At 34.9% G+C, this 19,116-nt stretch overlaps 1 protein-coding gene across 1 annotated transcript in view; it reads right to left on the bottom strand.

Moving 5' to 3' along the window:
* DACH2 (dachshund family transcription factor 2) overlaps positions 1-19,116 on the bottom strand; it is an 864,497-nt gene that overhangs the window by 208,918 nt on the left and 636,463 nt on the right. The window contains exon 5 of the mRNA XM_086387136.1: positions 1,730-1,888. Coding sequence (XP_086243262.1) covers positions 1,730-1,888 — 159 coding nt within the window. The remainder of the gene's footprint in view (positions 1-1,729; positions 1,889-19,116) is intronic.

Here is a 19,116-nt window from a genome sequence, read left to right as displayed (position 1 = left end):
CCTCTTTTTTTTTTAATATAAATTTATTTATTTTATTTGGAGGCTAATTACTTTACAATATTTTTTTTGCAGCCCACTTTATTTATTTATTTATTTTTAATTTTTATAACTTTACAATATTGTATTGGTTTTGCCATATATTGTAGTGGTTTTGCCATACATTGTCATGAATCCGCCATGGGTGTACATGTGTTCCCCATCATGAACCCCCCTATTTCTAATTCTCCACATGAGAACTAAAGGGGCTGGAATTTTATAACCTTGTTCCCTCATATTAACAGCTACAGGATACTGGAGTTTAGTGTATCCCTTCCTCTGGGTCATGCTGTGCTAAAACCAAATAGCTTAAGCTCTGGGAAAATAGTTTCCTTTGAGGATGGGCCTCTGTGTTAAGGAGAATAGAATATTCTGGACATATTTTGAAATGGTTACTTTTCCTTCCCTTTTCCAGAATATAAGGACAATTTTCTCAAATTAATATCTGAGAACCTCATGGGGCTTCTGGAAGTAAAATTCATGAAAATGTAGAGGCCCCTTTAAGAATGGCCTCCTAGGAAATTTTATTTCTCAAGCTAGATCCACACTGAATCTTCAGAAATAACTCAATCACCCTTTAAATGCTTCTATCAGTCTTCAACTCTGGCTTCTTTTCCCAATAAGCTGTGATTCTCTGTATCTGCCTATTTATTTAGTTTGTGCCCTATGTACTCAATCTGTGATAAATTTAAAAGAGTTGTTGATTTTCAGATTGTTCCATATTTTTTTCTTGTTATGTGGACAAGAATGACAATTTATAAGCTCTTTACATGTCAAACAAGAAATCAGAAGTCTTCTAGGTTCCCCTTTGTTTAAAGCTGCTTTTTACTTCTTGTAACATAAAATTTACAACTTTTCGGGCATTGATTTTATTTTCTTTTGCTTAACATTACATTTTTGTGAGACATTTAACTCTTTAGATTATAATCTTCTTAAAGGATGACATTATAACTTATTTTATATCATTAATAACTGATGAATTTCATTACAATTTAGATTATGTTAAAGTTTCTCAGAATTCCTCTGTTTTCTTCCTTCTATTGAAAGACTGAAAGTCTTAGAGAAAGGAATAATTAAACTTTTCTGTTATACTTCCTATCTGTAGGAAAAGTAAGAGTTTGTCCAAGTAATGTATATAAGGCCTGCTTTCCTATAGAAAGATTTCTGAGTCTTTGAAGTTTCTAAAAACATCTCTAAATGTGAATTTCTATAATTCAGCTATAGTTTGACTACTGAATAATAAGTACTTACTATATGCAAGTCACTGCTAACAGTTTTCCCTTTAATATTTTTAGCCCTCTCAGTAGCCTTAAAGATTGGGTACATTTGTATTCCTATTTTACAGTTGTGGAAACTGAAACTTGAAAAAGTTATCTGACTTCTCCAAATCCAAATAGTGATACAGGATTCAAAATATGTAGAATTCAAACCCAAGTTTATGTGACTATAGCCAGAATTCTTAATTACTCTGTTAACATATCCTCCTAGGTACCTCTACTCTGCTACATGGCCATTCAATCTATTTCTTCTCTAAAAACCTCACCCTGTCAAATGAATCCCTCTCTATATACCTCCTAACTTCAAATTGTTAAATCTTATTGAAGAGAAATAAATTATCCCTGATATCCCAAGTTGTCCAATGGGTCTTGGGTGGTATTTTTCTTACCAAATCCTGGGAGGACAGTATACATACTATTGGTCATCAGGTGGTTCTGCTGGAGTGGATTGAGGGTAGGAGTACCCCCAAGGCCTGGCTGGCCAGCTAAGGATGCATGAACAATTCCATGTTGGGGTCCAGGAGCAACAAGAGGAGACTGCATCTTATCCTTATCCCAGGAGGATTCACATCCACCTGAAAAACATTCATATAAACAGATTGCAAGTTGACAACTTTCTAAGAGAAGGATTTATAAACTCCCTTTGTAAGGTTGTAATTATTAATATTACTCCATAGAAAATTATTACTAAATAAAAGTGACTCATTTTTATCATGGTTTCAAAACTCTCAATAGTCTTGGATTTAAGCTGACTCTGGGAAGACTAAACAACTCTCACTAAAAAGATAGGCTCATTTGTCTACAGGTAGTCAAAACAAGTCTGGAAACATAATGAATAACTTTAGAAAGCATGTATATGTTAAAGGCCATTAACTGAACACTACTGCCTCCTCCCAGAGAAGGCAATGGCACCCCACTCCAGTACTCTTGCCTGGAAAATCCCATGGATGGAGGGGCCTGGTAGGCTGCAGTCCATGGTGTCACTAAGAGTTGGACACGACTGAGCGACTTCATATTCACTTTTCACTTTCATGCATTGGAGAAGGAAATGGCAACCCACTCCAGTGTTCTTGCCCAGGGACGGGGGAGCCTGGTGGGCTGCCATCTATGGGGTCGCACAGAGTTGGACAGGACTGAAGCGACTTAGCAGCAGCAGCAGCAGCAGCAGCAGCAGCCTCCTCCTGCAACCCTCTAACATACGTGCACTATATCTTACTGACGAGCAGTTGCTATTCACTCCAAAAGAACACATTTATAAGAGCATGATGACATGCAAAAATATATGGTAAGATACAAAATGATCAGTTATTTTGTTCTGATATACAGCCCTCAAAAAGCTAATCTCTTTATACACAGCAGGATTTTATGCAAAATAAACTGGATAAAACATAAAACCATGGCTCTCAACTTGAAATTGTGCTTTACTTTGATCATCCACGCTATAGAGTGAAGTAAAGTATGCATAAATGCAGACTATTATATTATCATGATAAATTATAGTGGCATAGCTATTACATCAGGCAATTAGCATATTATGGGACAGAATCATTGCTTAAAAGCATATAAGAAACAAACAAAAATTATTTCCAGGGTGTCCTTTTAAGAGGAATACTTTAAACAGACTGGTCAGGGATTAAATTACAGTAGCAGTAGCAGACAATTTGGCTTTAGAAAACAAGGTGGTTGTGTAGGCAGTCCTATTGATTCACTTGATGTGTTTCATTACTTGAGAGATCCGTGCTTCTGCTCCTATGCTCATACTGGAATTGTGACATTAGGATCTCTACTTGGCTGACTCTGTCCCATCTGCTGCCCAAAACATATACCCTGTTGTGTGGAGAAAGTTAAGTCTGGAAATCTTGCACCTATTGGTCTAAAAAAAAAAATTAAAAATAAATCAAGGTGCTCACATCCCTAACATTAAACATTGTAACTTTTTCACTTCTTTGAGTTCCATCAAACACCTCTGCCATTTTGCTTCAGATATTATATTTAAAAAGTATAATGGCTATATAGTAGTCTACTGAATTAATGTAATATAATTTATTAAAAATTGGGTTTTCTTTTAAATTTGTCACTATTATAATAAGATCATTCATTTGAATATTTTCTTAGACTCAAACAACTTCTTAGAGTGGGATTTCTGGGTCAAAGGAAATGAATTTTTTTTATTTATAAAGTATTTATTTATTTTATACTTCTGCTTTCTAGTATTACATTTGTAAAAATCAGGTTTTAGAGTTACATACATTTTAGGGAAATGTTTTCAAGGCAAATTGGCGTTCTCCCTGAAAATTCTAAATTTATTTAAGCAAACTGCAACTGCTAAATCTCTGAGAAGTTTTTGTTCATTTGTTTTTGTTTTGTTTTTCAACTATTCTACTTATACCTCTATTCTTCCCCCAGATATGGGATTCAATCACTTTTGCAGGACTCATTCAAGCTCTCCTGAGTGCAGAGTCAATTTTTAATTCAAAAGTGGGAGTCTTGGCTAACCTCCAACTAGGTAAGTTCCAGAGAAGGAAATACCAGATTCTCCATCAGCATATATAAAGGCTGAGGGATACCTGGCCATGATTATAAAGACAAAGTTTTTCCAATCAAATGGGGAAGATATAAGTAGCTAACTGTTCAGTTTCTGATTTATGGGTGTTCATGTGTTACCCATCCTGAACCCCCCTCTCTGCTGCCTCCCCATCTCATCCCTCAGGGTCCTCCCAGTGCACCAACCCTGAGCACCCTGTCTCATGCATCCAACATAGATTGGCGATCTATTTCACATATGGTAATATACATATTTCAATGATATTCTCTCAAATCTTCCCACCCTCACCTTCTCCCACAGAGTCCAAAAGTCTGTTCTTTACATCTTTACATTCTATATATATGCATTAATATGGCAGTGAGATATTTCATGGTTGGTGCATTGACATAATTTAGGATTCACAAATTTGAAATTCCAATTAAAATCAATATGATATTGTCATGCTGTAATGAACAAAAATGCTGGAGGGGAATGAGGATAGTATCTTAATAAATGATGAATAACCACATTACAACACTGAGATTCTTTATAGTAACATTGGGCCAATATACATGATTAATACCAGAAAATGCAAAATTTTGAAAGATCCATTGCTGAGCAAAAAACAGAACCACTTCATCATTTTAGCACTATGTCCAAAATATGAATTACCTCACCATTACAGAACTGTAATTTGTAAAATGATAAACAATACATTGACAGAGATACATTTTGAATAAACTAATATTATGCCTTTGATATTAACATGGTATTGTACCATCACAACAGCAACAGCATATAGCAATACTAGGGCTGAGACTGTCAATATTTATTTTATAAAGTGAAAATCCTTTAGTCAATTTTCAATAACAAATGTACATTAGGTATTAGTTTAATATTTTGTATATTATATATTCCAAATAACTTGAATATAAATGATTTTTAAACTGCATTAAAAGATTCCAGGTGTTATAGTGTCTGCTTTGATGAGAGCTTTAGATGAACTTTCACCAACAACTCTCATCTTTTTAACTACTGTGTTAAAAATAATACAAGGAGGCTGGTTACCAGGTATGCCCATCTTTGCCAAGTATAAATATATGAAATTATCCTGCATTCTTAAGGTAACTATTTATGAAGCAAGTGAAAGCAGAGTATAGGACATCCTTGATGCTTGCATAAGAAGCTCTGGACACATTTTTGTCTTTTGACCCAAAACACTTACCATTTTAAAGTCTATACAAATTGACTTATGAATCAGTATTGAGGCTTTGGTAGCCTGAAACTTGATATTTGCCTATGCCTTTGTGCCAATCTGTAATAACATCCACTGAACTTAAAGTTAACAAAATATTTTTACCAATCTAATCTAGAGTCAACCTTTTTTTTTTTTTTTACTACTATGTGATGGGCTTGAGTATTTATCTTCTTTTTTCTATCTATCTAATATATATGTATATATATGTGTGTGTGTGTATATATATATATATATATATATATATATATATATATATATTGGTAAGGCTGCCAAAATAAAATATATACTATAGACTGAATGTTTGTGACTCCCCAAATTCATATATTAAATACATATTCCTAATGTGATGGTATTTCATGATGGGTCATTTAGGAGGTGATGAGGTCATGAATGGGATAAGTGTCTTTATAAAGGAAATCCCAAAGAATTTCTGAGCCTCCTTATACCATGTGAGGACACAGCAAGAATATGGTTCTCTGTGAACTAGGAACTTGGTCCTCATCAGATATTAAAAGGGCCATGGTATTGATCTTGGTCTTCCAGCCTCCAGAATTGTAAGAAATAAATTCCTGTTGTTTGTAAGTCACCAACTCCATGGCATTTCTGTTATAGAAGACCAAATGGACTAAGATACCATAGAGTGCATAGATTAAACAACCAGAATTATTTTTATTAGAGTTCTAGAGGCTAGAGGTCCAGAATCAAGATGTCAGTAGATTTGGTTTCTCCTGAGGGTTCTCTTCTCCCTGTGTCCTTACATGGTCTTTCTTCTGTGTGTTCAAATTTCATCTTCTTATAAGGATACCGCTCAGATTGGATAAGGGGACACTCTAAGAGTTTAATTTTAACATAATCACCATTTTAAAGATGCTATTTCCATATATGGGCACATTCTGAAGCACTGGGTGCCTTCAACATATGAGTTTTTGATGCATACAATTCAAGCAGTAACCCTAGAGTATGTACCATTTACTGACTCAGATATTAGCTTTATGAAGGAATCCCTCTAATAAAGAGAAGAAAAACTGGATAACATTTCAACAAGGCAAGTCTAAGAAACAAAGTACACAGTTGGTTAGGGCAAACAAAGAAGGCTCATCAAAGGCTTCACCTTTACTTCAAGAAACTTCATATTAGGTATAAAACTAATACAACACAGTCCTAAGTAGAGAAAGATAATGTATAAAACACAGAAAATTCTTAAGAATTGAATAAATGACAAGCTTTTCCATATCATCTAATTATCACTACTTTAGCTTGATGTTTAGAAGAACTAAAACTAGGAAATAAGAAGGACAGGGACTGTTGCTACATTAATACTATACTTAACTAATTAATACGGTCACAATCTTTCCAATGAGAAAGATAGAGAGAACTACATTTTTATAAGGTTCCACTTAGTAGAAAGTTATTATTAATTAGAATCAGTGTAAGAATAATTAAGTGATGAATGATGAAGGAATATTAATTTGACAAACAATTTGACAAACTTTCGTTGCCACAGTTAAAAACTCTTAAGTTGCAATTTATTTTTTTCCTTTAAGACTCATTGCAAAATGTTAAGGTTCCCAGAGGATTGTTTATTTTTGCTGTTTTTTCTTTGTTGGAGAAGTGGCCAGAAGAAGAAGACTCCTGAGTCATGCAAACTTTGTGATAGATACATAACATTTCAGGGATGGACAGATTTTTATATCCATTTACTTTAAAATAATACATTTGACAAGGAGAATGAACATGAGTAGGGCCCAAGGAAGTATTTTAATTTACCAAAATTTTGCCTAACTAGTATTCTTTCAACCCTGTTCTTTTGATACACTTAATAACTGAATGCTTTCTGTGGTCAGGTTCATGAAAAGTAATGGAAAATAGTTTATGTTTCAAACAAATTAACATAGGCCTACAAGCCAAAACCCTCAACTTATTTCAAATAAGTATAAAAGAAATCCAGCAGTAAGGCCATAAAGACCATTACAAAACATCATTCTTAACCTTAACACTCTCATTTTACCAGACTACTGGTCTTCACTTAATATGCTTTGCTCTTAAGAATGAAAGGAGCTAATAAAACATTGACAGAAATCACAGTGAAGAGTCTCAGAATAACTTAGTAATCAGTGATCATATTCCCCCTTAGGGTGAGTAATCCTCTATAAATGCATAAACTACTACTGTGGGTTTGAGTTTTTAGGACTACTAGATTTAAGTGAGATATCTATAAGGAATTTATACTTAAAAAAGATCTCTGTCTTCTGACTAACATTGAATGTGTCTTGACTTTTAAAGGAATAATACAGTAGGAGTTGCTATTAGAAATTGGAAAGCAAAAATATAAAAGCTACTCATTAGAAAATATAAATTAATTATTAAATGTAACAGTATGCTCTTGCTATTCAGTCCCTCAGTCGTGTCCGACTCTGCGACCCCAGGGGTAGCAACACACCAGGTATCAAAAAATGTAAACATTTATAACAAGCTACCCTTACTTTCAGAGTTTTATAGCTACAACAAAACATATAACTTTGATTATTTGCAATATGGATCTAAATTAATCATGTTTCCAGTAATCTTGTATACATAAGGCACAAAGCAAGCAGTCAAATAGGAAGAAAAATCTATGTAGCATATGACCTAAGTCGAGCTTGTTTTCTTATTCATAGGATATTTTGTTTAGCTAGAGTCTTAAATGAATGTACATTGCTTGATGAATCTAAATAGCATGTAGCCTTTAGAATTTAAAAAAAAAATAAAAGTCATAATTAAATCAGTAAATTGGAAGTAGTCTAAAAAATATGGAGCTTTCCCTGAATAGTAAGGAGTTTGTACTCAACATCAGCACTCTAAACATTGAGAATTACACTGAATAGATGCACCCTCAACATGTTTACCTTTAAAATCCAATGAAGTTTACTGCAGAATAACCAAAGGGAAGTTGGAAACTGAGATTCTACTCTTAAAGCATTCACTCACAGTCTGACTTACTTCGGAACTCAGCACAAAAGCAGCAGTTCGAATAGAGCCTAAGCTATATGTGAAGGAGATTCAGTTGCTAATCTTAAAGCATATGGTGAAAGAGTAAGGGTCTGTTGGGACTTTATTGAGAAGCAGAGACACTGGAGGGTACCATTTTTGCACTCTACTTCTGTCTGGCTAGTAATGGCACTGGCAGGTACCATTTTTGCACTGTTCCTCTTCCATGGTAGCACCAAATGGGATTCTGAGTCACAGCACTCTTCCAATGTCCCACTTAAGCCTGTGGGCATGCCCTGCACCTGTGCTCTCCCAGTTGCTTATTAAAACAGGTGCCAACCCTTGATTATTAAGCTCCAGCCCTGCACACTCTGGATGCCTCGCTAAAGCCAGCAGGTGCACCCTGACTCTGTGCTTTTCTGCTGCCTCACTAAAGCTAAAGCCAGCAGACATGCCCAAGCCCTGCACTCTCTCTATGTCTTGGTAAAGCCAGCAGGCATACAGAGTCCACACAGGGGATGCTCCTTGCTCACCTGTCTCTTTTGGCCAAGGGGATTTGTGTGGCCGAGATAGACATAAACAATTGGAGAGACAGTTCTTGGTGGGCTGCCACCTACAGGACACTTCAAAACAAACTGACACATCCACAATTTTCCTGTGAAAAGATCTATTTACTAACCTAAGTGGCAGGCTTTAGGTTTGCCACATTTCTAGAGGCTAGAGTGGAGCTTTCAGAAAACAGGCTAAGAAATGCCATTTTTTCATTTTTTTCTTGGCCTCACTACAGCTTGGTAGCTCCCAGAAAGGAGTACACAAGTATTCACCTGGAATAATTCACCTCAATTTTTGAAACTGTCACTCAGGAGACACCTCCAGATAACCAAGTGAGGAGGCAAGCAGGATTTTCAACTGGGACTCACAGGAATTTACATATTTGCATAGTTTAAAAGTTGCAGCCTGAGACTCTAACTTCCACTCAACCTGAATCTAGGTTCTGACTGAGATTCCTCCCTTTGCAACACTGACAAGTATTGGCACACACTCATTAACCAAGACCCATCAAGAATAAAACAAGCTGCTTAGACAATCACAAGATTTCAGAAGACAACCAAGAGCAAGAGCAAGGTTGAACATCAAGGTTCATAGGTTCATATACTATACAAGTTCACTCCTTCAAGATTGGGAGATGTAGCTGTTTCACCTAATATACAGAAACAGAGATTCTAGCAAATTGAGGGAACAGAAATATACAACAATAAAAGGAAAAGATAAAACATCAGGAAAAAAATCCTAAAGAAACAGCCATAAATTACATGGTAAAGAGTTCAAAGTAATGATCGTAAAGGTGCTCAACAAACTCAGGAGAAGAATGCATGAACACAGTGAAAACTTCAACAAGGAGACAGAAAATAAAAGAAAGCACAAAACAGAAGTAACAGAACTAAAGAGTACAATAAATATACTGAAAAAAAATACACGAGAGTAGTTGTACAGAAGGCTAGGTGAAGCAGAAGAAATAATCATTGATCTGGAAGACAGGGCAGTGGAACAGCAAAAAGAAAATTTGAAAAAATTAGCTAGACTCACTATTTAATAAAGAGAGTGAGAACAGAAATAAAATCAGAAATTAAAAAGAATTTTAATTGGCCACAGAGAAATGTGAATTAACATAAAGTACTGCTTTGAGCAATTGTATGCCAAAAAATTGAACCAGCTAAAGAAATTAACAAATCCCTAGAAACATATAGTCATCTAAGACTGAATCAGGACAAAACAGAAAATCTGAATAGAGTGATTATTAGTAAAGAGGTTGAATCAGTAATCAAAAATCTTTCAACAAACAAAAGTCCAAGACCATACAGCTTCGCTAGTGAATTCTACCAAATGTTCAGAAATTTAATACCTATCCTTCTCATATTATTTTAAAAAACTAAAGAAGAGTAAATGCATCCATACTCATTTTACTAGGTCAACATTACCCTGATACCAAAGCCAGACAAGGACACCACACATACACACACACACACACACACACACACAAAGTTACAAGTCATTATCAATGAGAAGCATAAATGAAAAATCCTCAACAAGATACTAACAAATTAAATTCAAGAATACATTAAAAGGCTCATACAATACAATTAAGTGGGTTTGATCACAGAGTTGCAAAGGTGTTTCAGTATTCACAAATCAATCCTTGTGATAAACCACATTAACGAATTGAAGAATAAAAATCATATGATCATCTCAATAGATGCAGAAAAAGCATTTGACAAAATTCAACACCCTTTTATGATTAAAAACTCTTAACAAAATACATATAGAGGGAACATACTTCAACATAATAAAGGTCGTATAAGTCAAGCCCACAACTAACATCACACCCAATATTGAAAAGTTCAGAGGTTTTCCTCTAAAATTAGAACCAAGACAGTTTAACTCAACATAGTAGTAGAAGTCAGCCAGAGGAAATAGTCAAGAAAAAGACATAAAAGACATCAAAGTTAGAAAGGATAAAGTGAAACTACCAATGTCTGCAGATAACATGATTTTATATACAGAAAATTCTTAAGACTCTACAGAAAAACTTCAGGAATTAATAAAAGAATCAGTAAAGTTTCAGGACACAAAATCAATATATAAAAATTGATTTTTTCATTTCTACACAGTAACAAATAACTATGAAAAAGAGAAAGTAAGAAAACAATTTCATTTACAAATGCATTAAAAAAAATAATATAGCTGGAAGTAAATTCAACCAAGATCTGTACACTGAAAACTAATACACTGATAAAAGAAACTGAAGAAGACACAAATAAATTACGTGCACATGGACTGGAAGAATTCACAGTGTTAAAATATCCATATTACTCAAGGCAATCTACAGATTCAATATATTCCCTATCAAAATCAATGACTTTTTAAAAATAGAAATAGAACCAAAATATCCTAAAATTTCTATGGAAACACAAAAGACCCTGAATAGCTGAAGCAATCTTGAAAAGGAAGAACAAAGTTGGAGGTATCATGCACCCTGATTTCAAACTATATTGCAAAGCTACAATAATAATAATAATAAATTGATATTGGCATAAAAGCAGATACATAGATGAATGGAACAGAATCAAAAGTATAGAAATTATCCCATGCATATGTGGTCAGTTAATTTATGACAAAGGAGGCATGAACACACAATGAGGAAAGAACAGTCTCTTCTATAAATACTGCTGAAAAAACTGGACAGCCACATTCAAAAGAATAAAATTAGACTAGTATCTTACAGCTTACACAAAAATTAACTCAAGATGGGTTAAAGACATGAATGTGATACCTGAGAGGAGAAGGGGATGACAGAGGATGAGATGGTTAGATGGCATCATCAACTTGATGGACATGAGTTTGAGCAAGCTCCAGGAGTCAGTGATGGATAGGGAAGCCTGGAGTGCAGCAGTCCATGGGATCACAAGGAGTCAAACACAACTGAACGACTAAAGTGAACTGTGATACCTGAAACTATCAAACTCCTAGGAGGAAGCATGGACAGTAACACTTGGACATTTGTCTTGGTGATGATATTCTGGATTTGACTCCAAAAGTAAAGGCAACAAAAGCAAAGACAAATGGGTGGGACTATTAAAAAGCTTTTGTGCAGCAAAAAAAAAAAAAAAAAAATATATATATATATATATATACACATATATATGTATATATATATGTGTATATATATAAAGAATGAAATAGCAACTTATTGAATGGAAAAATGGAAATCATATATCTGATAAGTGTTTAATATCCAAAATATACAAAGAACTCATAAAACTAAACCTCAAAAAACAAAACGCTGGATTAAAAATGGCCAGAGGACCTAAATAGATATTTTTTTTCCAGAGAAAATATACAGATGGGCGATATACACATGAAAAGATGTTCAACTTCACTATTCATGAGGGAAATGCAAATCACAACCACAATGAGACATCACATCACACCAGTCAGAAATGTTATTTTCAAAATTATATCAAATAACAAGTGTTGGTAAGGATTTGAAGAAAAGCCAACTGTCATGCATTGGTAGGAATGGTAAATTGGTAGCAATGTAAACTGGTGTAGCCAGTATGGATAACAGAATAGAGGTTCCTCAAAAAATTAGAAACAGAACTACCACATTATTCAGCAATTCCATTTATGGATATTTATCTGAAGACAACAAAAACATTAATTTGAAAAGATGCATACACTCTTTTGTTCATTGCAGCATTACTTACAATAGACAAGATAGGAAACAACCTTCATGTCCATTTGTAGATTGATGGATAAAAAAGATTGGTATACATATACAATCGAAAATTAGCCAGAAAAAATGAAATCTTACCATTTGCAACAACATGGATGGATCTAGAGGGTATTATGTCATGCAGAAAGAGATAAATACAATATAATTTCACTTATATATAGAAACTACAAAACAAAACAAATGAACAACAGAAAAACAAAATAAAAGTTATATATACAGAGAATGGGTTAGTGGCTGCACCTTTGCCCTATAGGAATGCAACTTTATCTAACACCTTCAGAGGATGTCGCCAAACTTTAAAATAATTACTCTTAGAGAAAATAAGTCTTATGGTTGACAAACCTTTATCAGAGTCATAAAATGTTAACAGGCCTTCTGGCCAGAAGATGATGTAAATCACCTAAACCATTTGTATACGATAAGTTTGCAGAAAAGAAAGCCTGGTCTCAATAAGGATCAAAGACTGCTGATTGTGCATAATTTTACACCACCCCCCCCCCCCATTATCCTCTATGCACAACTTAAGGTATATAAGCTCCCTTTGAAAATAAAGCTATGGACCTTGCTCAAAGCTCGGTCTCCCCGTGTCATTCTTTCTTGCTTCCTTTTCTCTCCTTTTCTTGTCTGTTCTTCCTTCAGGACAAATAATTGGAGTGTGGGGGCCCTCTGAGACCACTTATTTGCCCAGGCTTCTAAGACCCACTTGAGAAGGTGCCTAAGGTGGGGCACCTTCCGCTATTCAAGAGGGAGCCTGCGGACCCTGTGGTCAGTGCAAACCTGGTGTCACAGGTTTTATTGGCTTTCCGCATAAACCAGTTATATTGAGCCTCTAATCTTTCTCCTAAACCAGTTATATTGAGCCTCTGATCTTTCTCCTTTTATCTATCCTTTTAATCGCCAACTCTGTCCTCCCGAGGGAATCCCTGGATCCAACCGGGGCTGGACCCCGGTAAGAGTATAACAAGTAACTACTCAAAAATGTTGAAGAGATCTCTAAATCAGCTTGTCTTCTATATGATTTGAAATGTTGTCTATAGGAACAACTACCTCCTGGGGCTATAGGCTAGGAGTTTCAAGTTTCCTCAGAGGTAAAAATGGTGGTTCAGATCTCTAGGGCTATAGTCTCAAATATAGTAGCCAGTCTTCACATAAGGCTATTTAAATTTAAATTTTAATAAATTTAAATGGAATAAAATAAAGAAAATCACCTTCTCAGTTGCACTAAGTCACATTTCAAATGTTCAAAAGCCACATGTGACTAGTGACTACCATATTGGAAGGTGCAGATATTATTCCCTTTGCTGAAGAAGGTTATATTAGATAGCACTATTCTAGAGTGTAAGGAGTCAGCAGTTTGTGTAAAACAAATACACAGAGGTATCCACAGCATCTTTAGTTCACCATGAAAGTGAAAACAGGAAGTGTTAGTCGCTCAGTCATGTCCAACTCTTTGCAACCCCATGGACTGCAGCCTGCCAGGTTAGGCTCCTCTGCTCATGGAATTCTCCAGGTAAGAATACTGTATTGGGTAGCCATTCTCTTCTCCAGGAAATCTTTCCAAACCCAGGAAGGACTGAACCTGGGTCACCTCCATTGCAGGCGAATTCTTTACCATCTAAGTCACTAGACAAGCCCCTTAGTACACCATATGCAATAGTAAATTGACCCTTATTCAATGAAAAAGATTTTGTCCCTTTACTTTCTATATCTGGTAGTAGCATAATTTAATTGTTTTATCTGGAATATATTGAGTTCCCAATATGTATCAGGTGCCATTTTCAAGTACTCAGAATACAGAGAATACAGATCTTTGTCCTCAAAGATCTCTATCTAATAAGTATCACTGACATCTCTCTATCTCTTTGCTTCCTGTTAAAGTGGCCAAGTCTCTGCACTTGGCCTTGCATTTGTTTCCTTTCCATTCCCATTGCCACCATCTTCATTTGGACCCTTGTTACTCTCACTTATCTTGAGTCACTTAGCAGACTTTCCTACCTGAAGATCCTGTTGGATCTTCTTCTCAAAGTGACCTTTGTCACTGCTGCCAAAATAAGCTATCAAAAATGAAAATAAAGAAGGTGGAGTTTCAGAAAGGACAATCAGAAAAGTAGGGGGAAACAACACAGCAGTATGCAGAAAGCAAGAAAGGAATACTTTGATTCCATGACATCCAAGTTTACACACAATGAACACCAGTATAGAAGAGTTAACATGGACAGGTATGCTCCATAACTGTTGTATCAATGTATCAGCATCACTCTAATTATGAAATTAAAACAGCTTTACATTTTTATCAACATCATCATTCTAAAGGATGTGAAGTCAAGCCCCAAAGTTTATATCTGGGTTTAATGGGAAACTGTTGCTTAAAAGTATACTTATTAATTAAAAATTAAGTATTCACCTCTGGCTTATCCAAATAAATTGCACCTGACTCGTTCTAAGAATTAAGCTGACATGTTTCACTAAATAAATGTGAAACTCAAAGTCCCTGTACATTTGTTTCTAAATTAAAATGCTACAAGATGTACATATATTTACTGTGCGTCACTTCAAAGCACAGTTGTTAAAATATGAACATCACATTATTGAGTTTCAAAGATTAGTTCAGATAAATACAGAATTAAATTGTACATATTGAAAGCACAGTACTCGCCTATAAGACCTGCTGAGTGTGATGACAGTGTCAGAGAAACTCTTACAAGCTGTTAGTCTATGTATAACTTGAAAAAGTCTGGTTGAAAGGAATTTTGCTGAAGACAGGAAGAAAATGAGATTTTGTCTGCTATTAGTTTGTAATTACAAATGATAAACTTTTCTTAATTACTCTTCTGTGAACCCCACAGGTGTTTTAATTGTCCTTGTATTTATAGTGGTATAACTTTGAATTTCCTGGAGCCAAACTTTTAAAAATACTGCAATTTCATAAAAACTGTATGCTATGGCTAGTACAGAACATTTTTGTCTGTGCTGTGATCTTGGACTGCAAGGAGATCAAACCAGTCAATCCTAAAGGAAATCAACCCTGAATATTCATTGGAAGGACTGACGCTGAGGTTGAAACTCCAATATTCTGGCCACCTGATATGAAAAGCTGACTAACTGGAAAAGACCCTGATTCTGGAAAAGATTGAGGGCAGGAGGAGAAGGGGATGACAGAGGATGAGATGGCTGGATGGCCATCACTGACTCAATGGACATGAGTCTGAGCAAACTCAAGGAGATGGTGAAGGACAGGGAAGCCTGGTGTGCTACAGCCCATTGGGTCACAAAGAGTCTGACATGACTTAGCAACTGAAGAACAACAATAACATTTTTTTGAAATTTGGATTCATCTCTTGCTAGTGTAAGTAGTACACATAGAAAGATCCTCAAAAATTATTATAATTTTAAGCCACTGACAGTACTTTCTTATCTGAATTTGAGTTTTCTCTGTCACCCTAAAGGCATGTGGTCTGTCTAAATGACAACCATATTATTTTCACTTTTTAATAAATAATCATATAATACCAGTATACATCTTATCCCTTTTCTGTCATATTTTAAGAAATATGAAAATACTGAATATCTGTTGCTGAGAATAAATTCTAAAAATTTATTTTAAAGATATAGGTACTAGAATTCCTAAATTATGACATATTCTTTTGTGAAATATATTTTAAATTGGAGGTCCCTAAAGTGAGGCATGCATATCCCAGGAAATACAAAAGATGAAGATAAAGCAAGATATGCAGATTTTATTTTCTAACTAAAAAGAAAGTACAACATTATATTTCACTAATTTTTGAGATATGGATAACCACCAATGCCCTCATCAGTCAAGTACTAGAAGTATCTCAAAGGAAAAGTGGGAGTTTGAAGCAGAGCAATTGGTTGGCAATTAGCAACTCCAGTCTTATACTTACCTCATTGTAATGTGATCTACATATGCCCCATTGGGTGGATAAATGGGCTACCTTATTTATTTTTAACCAAGCCATATTACTTAATGGATAACACAACCACAAACTTAACATAATGGAAGTACAGGGGTAAAACAATAAAATAGCAAAGCTGATATGTCTTCTTTTAGTAGGAACTCTTTGTCAATTTTATTGTCAGGGTTATAAGATAAGACATATTAGTTGTATTGTTCTTTTTGCCATCAATAATATATTTTAAAGTTTTCATATCATTGATAAATGCATTGGTTATAATCTTCTTTAAATCTTACTCTAAATATCTAATTATGTCTCTTAATATAAGATTAAATATCTTATAATTCAACTTATACTATGAAAATAGAATGCTTACTATTTATCTGATAGGGTATATGAACAAAAGATTTCAGAAAATTGCCTTAAATTGAAAAACAATTAAAAGGAAGCAGAAACTTAAATTTCTTTTCACAGTCTATCAGAAATCCTCCCAAAATATACATTAAGGATCCTCAGTTTTACAACTTTCATTTTTCATTTTTTTATATAATAGAACTATGATCTATAAACTTTCTATTTACATAATTAAGTACTGTTTCTATTATACTATTAATTTAATCAAATGAGCCACTCTTTTGAAGACAATGAGCTACATCTAAAAGCATAAGACAAGACTGGCCACATGGATTGAAGCAGGAGAATTCATCTTTTCTGGTTTTTACCCCTCCTCAATGGTGATATATTGTACATAATTATCATATGTATATACATGATCAATATGTATAATGAATGCATGCTAAGTCACTTCCGTCATATCCTACTCTTTATGATCCTATAGACTATTGCCAGCCAGGATCCTTTGTGCATGGGATTTTCCAAGCAAGAATATTGGAGTGGGTAGCCATTTCCTACTTCAGGGGATCTTATGTCTCTTGTATCTCCTGCATTTGTAGGGGGGTTCCTTAATACTAGTGCCACCTGAGGGGGCCCAGTATGTATAATATATATGTATTAATATTATCTCTACAAATAATACTACTTTTCTGTCAGAATAATCCTTACAACTATCAATAATTATTTGGGAGAACCATAAAGTGGTTTCTAGATAATAAAATTAATTTATCCAAGGAAACTGAAGTGAAGCCATTATGACTGTTTGGAGATAATAAGGAAATTTAATTATTACTCACACAATTACTTTTTTCTTGGGGTTTTTATGCCTTTGCATGTGAGATTAGAGTGATCTTACTTGACTGGCAGTTGAAAACTAATGAGTGTTTAAGAAAAAATAGTGGCAGATAGAGACAGATGCAAAATAGAGAATGAAGGACTGTATCCTCCCCAAACTAGAATAGCACACTAAAAAGAGCATCAAGCAGACTTAAGGTTGAATCTTGGCTCCTCCAATTAATACCTATGTTGTTTTTATATCTAGTATGGAGATCATTATATCTACCTATTTAATGGTTGTTGTAAGGATGAAATGAGATATAACAGAAGACACATAGATTCGATTCCCAAGTCTGGAAGGTCACCTGGAGAAGGAAATGGCAACCCACCCCAGTATTCTTGCCTGGAGAATCCCATGGACAGAGAAGCTTGGCAGGCTACAGTTCATTTGGTTGTAAAGTGTCAGAGACAATTGAGCCTAAACACACACACACACACACACACTCACTCATACATGTAAAACAGCACACTATCTGGATATAATAAGCACTAAATTAAATGTAAGCAATTACCATTTAAATTAGTTTAGAATATAAAAGAAAATAAAATGTTATTTTAGTTATTAATATCATTAAATTATCTATAGGGTAAATATATTTTTAACGATAATACCAATATGATGAAGAGCACCAGTGACCCCAAAAACTGAATAAATAATTCATAAAAGTAAATTTCATTATTTTTGCAGGTAGAATGTTTACTTGCATGGCCATATGCATTTTAACATATTGTCCTTAAAATGATCTGTATAATCAGGTATGTTAAAACTGAAAACCAAGAACTCCAGATATGATTTTACTGGGCTACTTCCAATAAGATATCAAATGGTTCAGCAGACGTAATTACCATCAAACCTTGCCAAGGTTTTGAAATGTGCCCATTAATTAGCAATTCCCAATCTGTTCATCTGTCAGTCATACTTTAAAGATATGCCTGTCACCATGTAGGTGAAGAAATCTATTGATTATTATACAATAAAATCCTTTTGAATACTTAAATATATACTCCAAACTTTTTCTTAAAAATATCCCATTAGCAAAATCAATCTTTGTCTCAGGAGCAGGTACAAAAGAGATACTGAAAATAATGAGCAGTTCAGAAAGTTATTCACAAAACAACTGACTGTGCTGAGGTTGAATAATATCTAAACAACCACTTGTATTTTGGTATCCTCTTGGGAAAGCATTACTTTGCCAACAAAGGTCTGTCTAGTCAAGGCTATGATTTTTCCAGTGGTCATGTATGGATGTGAGAGTTTGACTGTGAAGAAATCTGAGCGCCAAAAAATTGATGCTTTTGAACTGTGGTGTTGGAGAAGACTCTTGAGAGTCCCTTGGATTGCAAGGAGATCCAACCAGTCCATTCTAAAGGAGATCAGTCCTGGGTGTTCTTTGGAAGGAATGATGCTAAAGCTGAAGCTCCAGTACTTTGGCCACCTCATGCAAAGAGTTGACTCATGGAACAGACTCTGATGCTGGGAGGGATTGGGGGCAGGAGGAGAAGGGGATGACAGAGGATGAGATGGCTGGATGGCATCACCGACTCGATGGACGTGAGTTTGAGTGAACTCTGGGAATTGGTGATGGACAGGGAGACTTGGCATGATTCATAGA

This window comes from Bos grunniens, chromosome X (assembly GCF_055505025.1).
Source record: "Bos grunniens cultivar Pamir isolate PY7600 chromosome X, Bosgru_T2T1.0, whole genome shotgun sequence".
Lineage (NCBI taxonomy): Eukaryota > Metazoa > Chordata > Mammalia > Artiodactyla > Bovidae > Bos > Bos grunniens.
The sequence above is the reverse complement of the archived record's forward strand: the minus strand, read 5'-3'. Positions and strand labels throughout refer to the sequence as shown.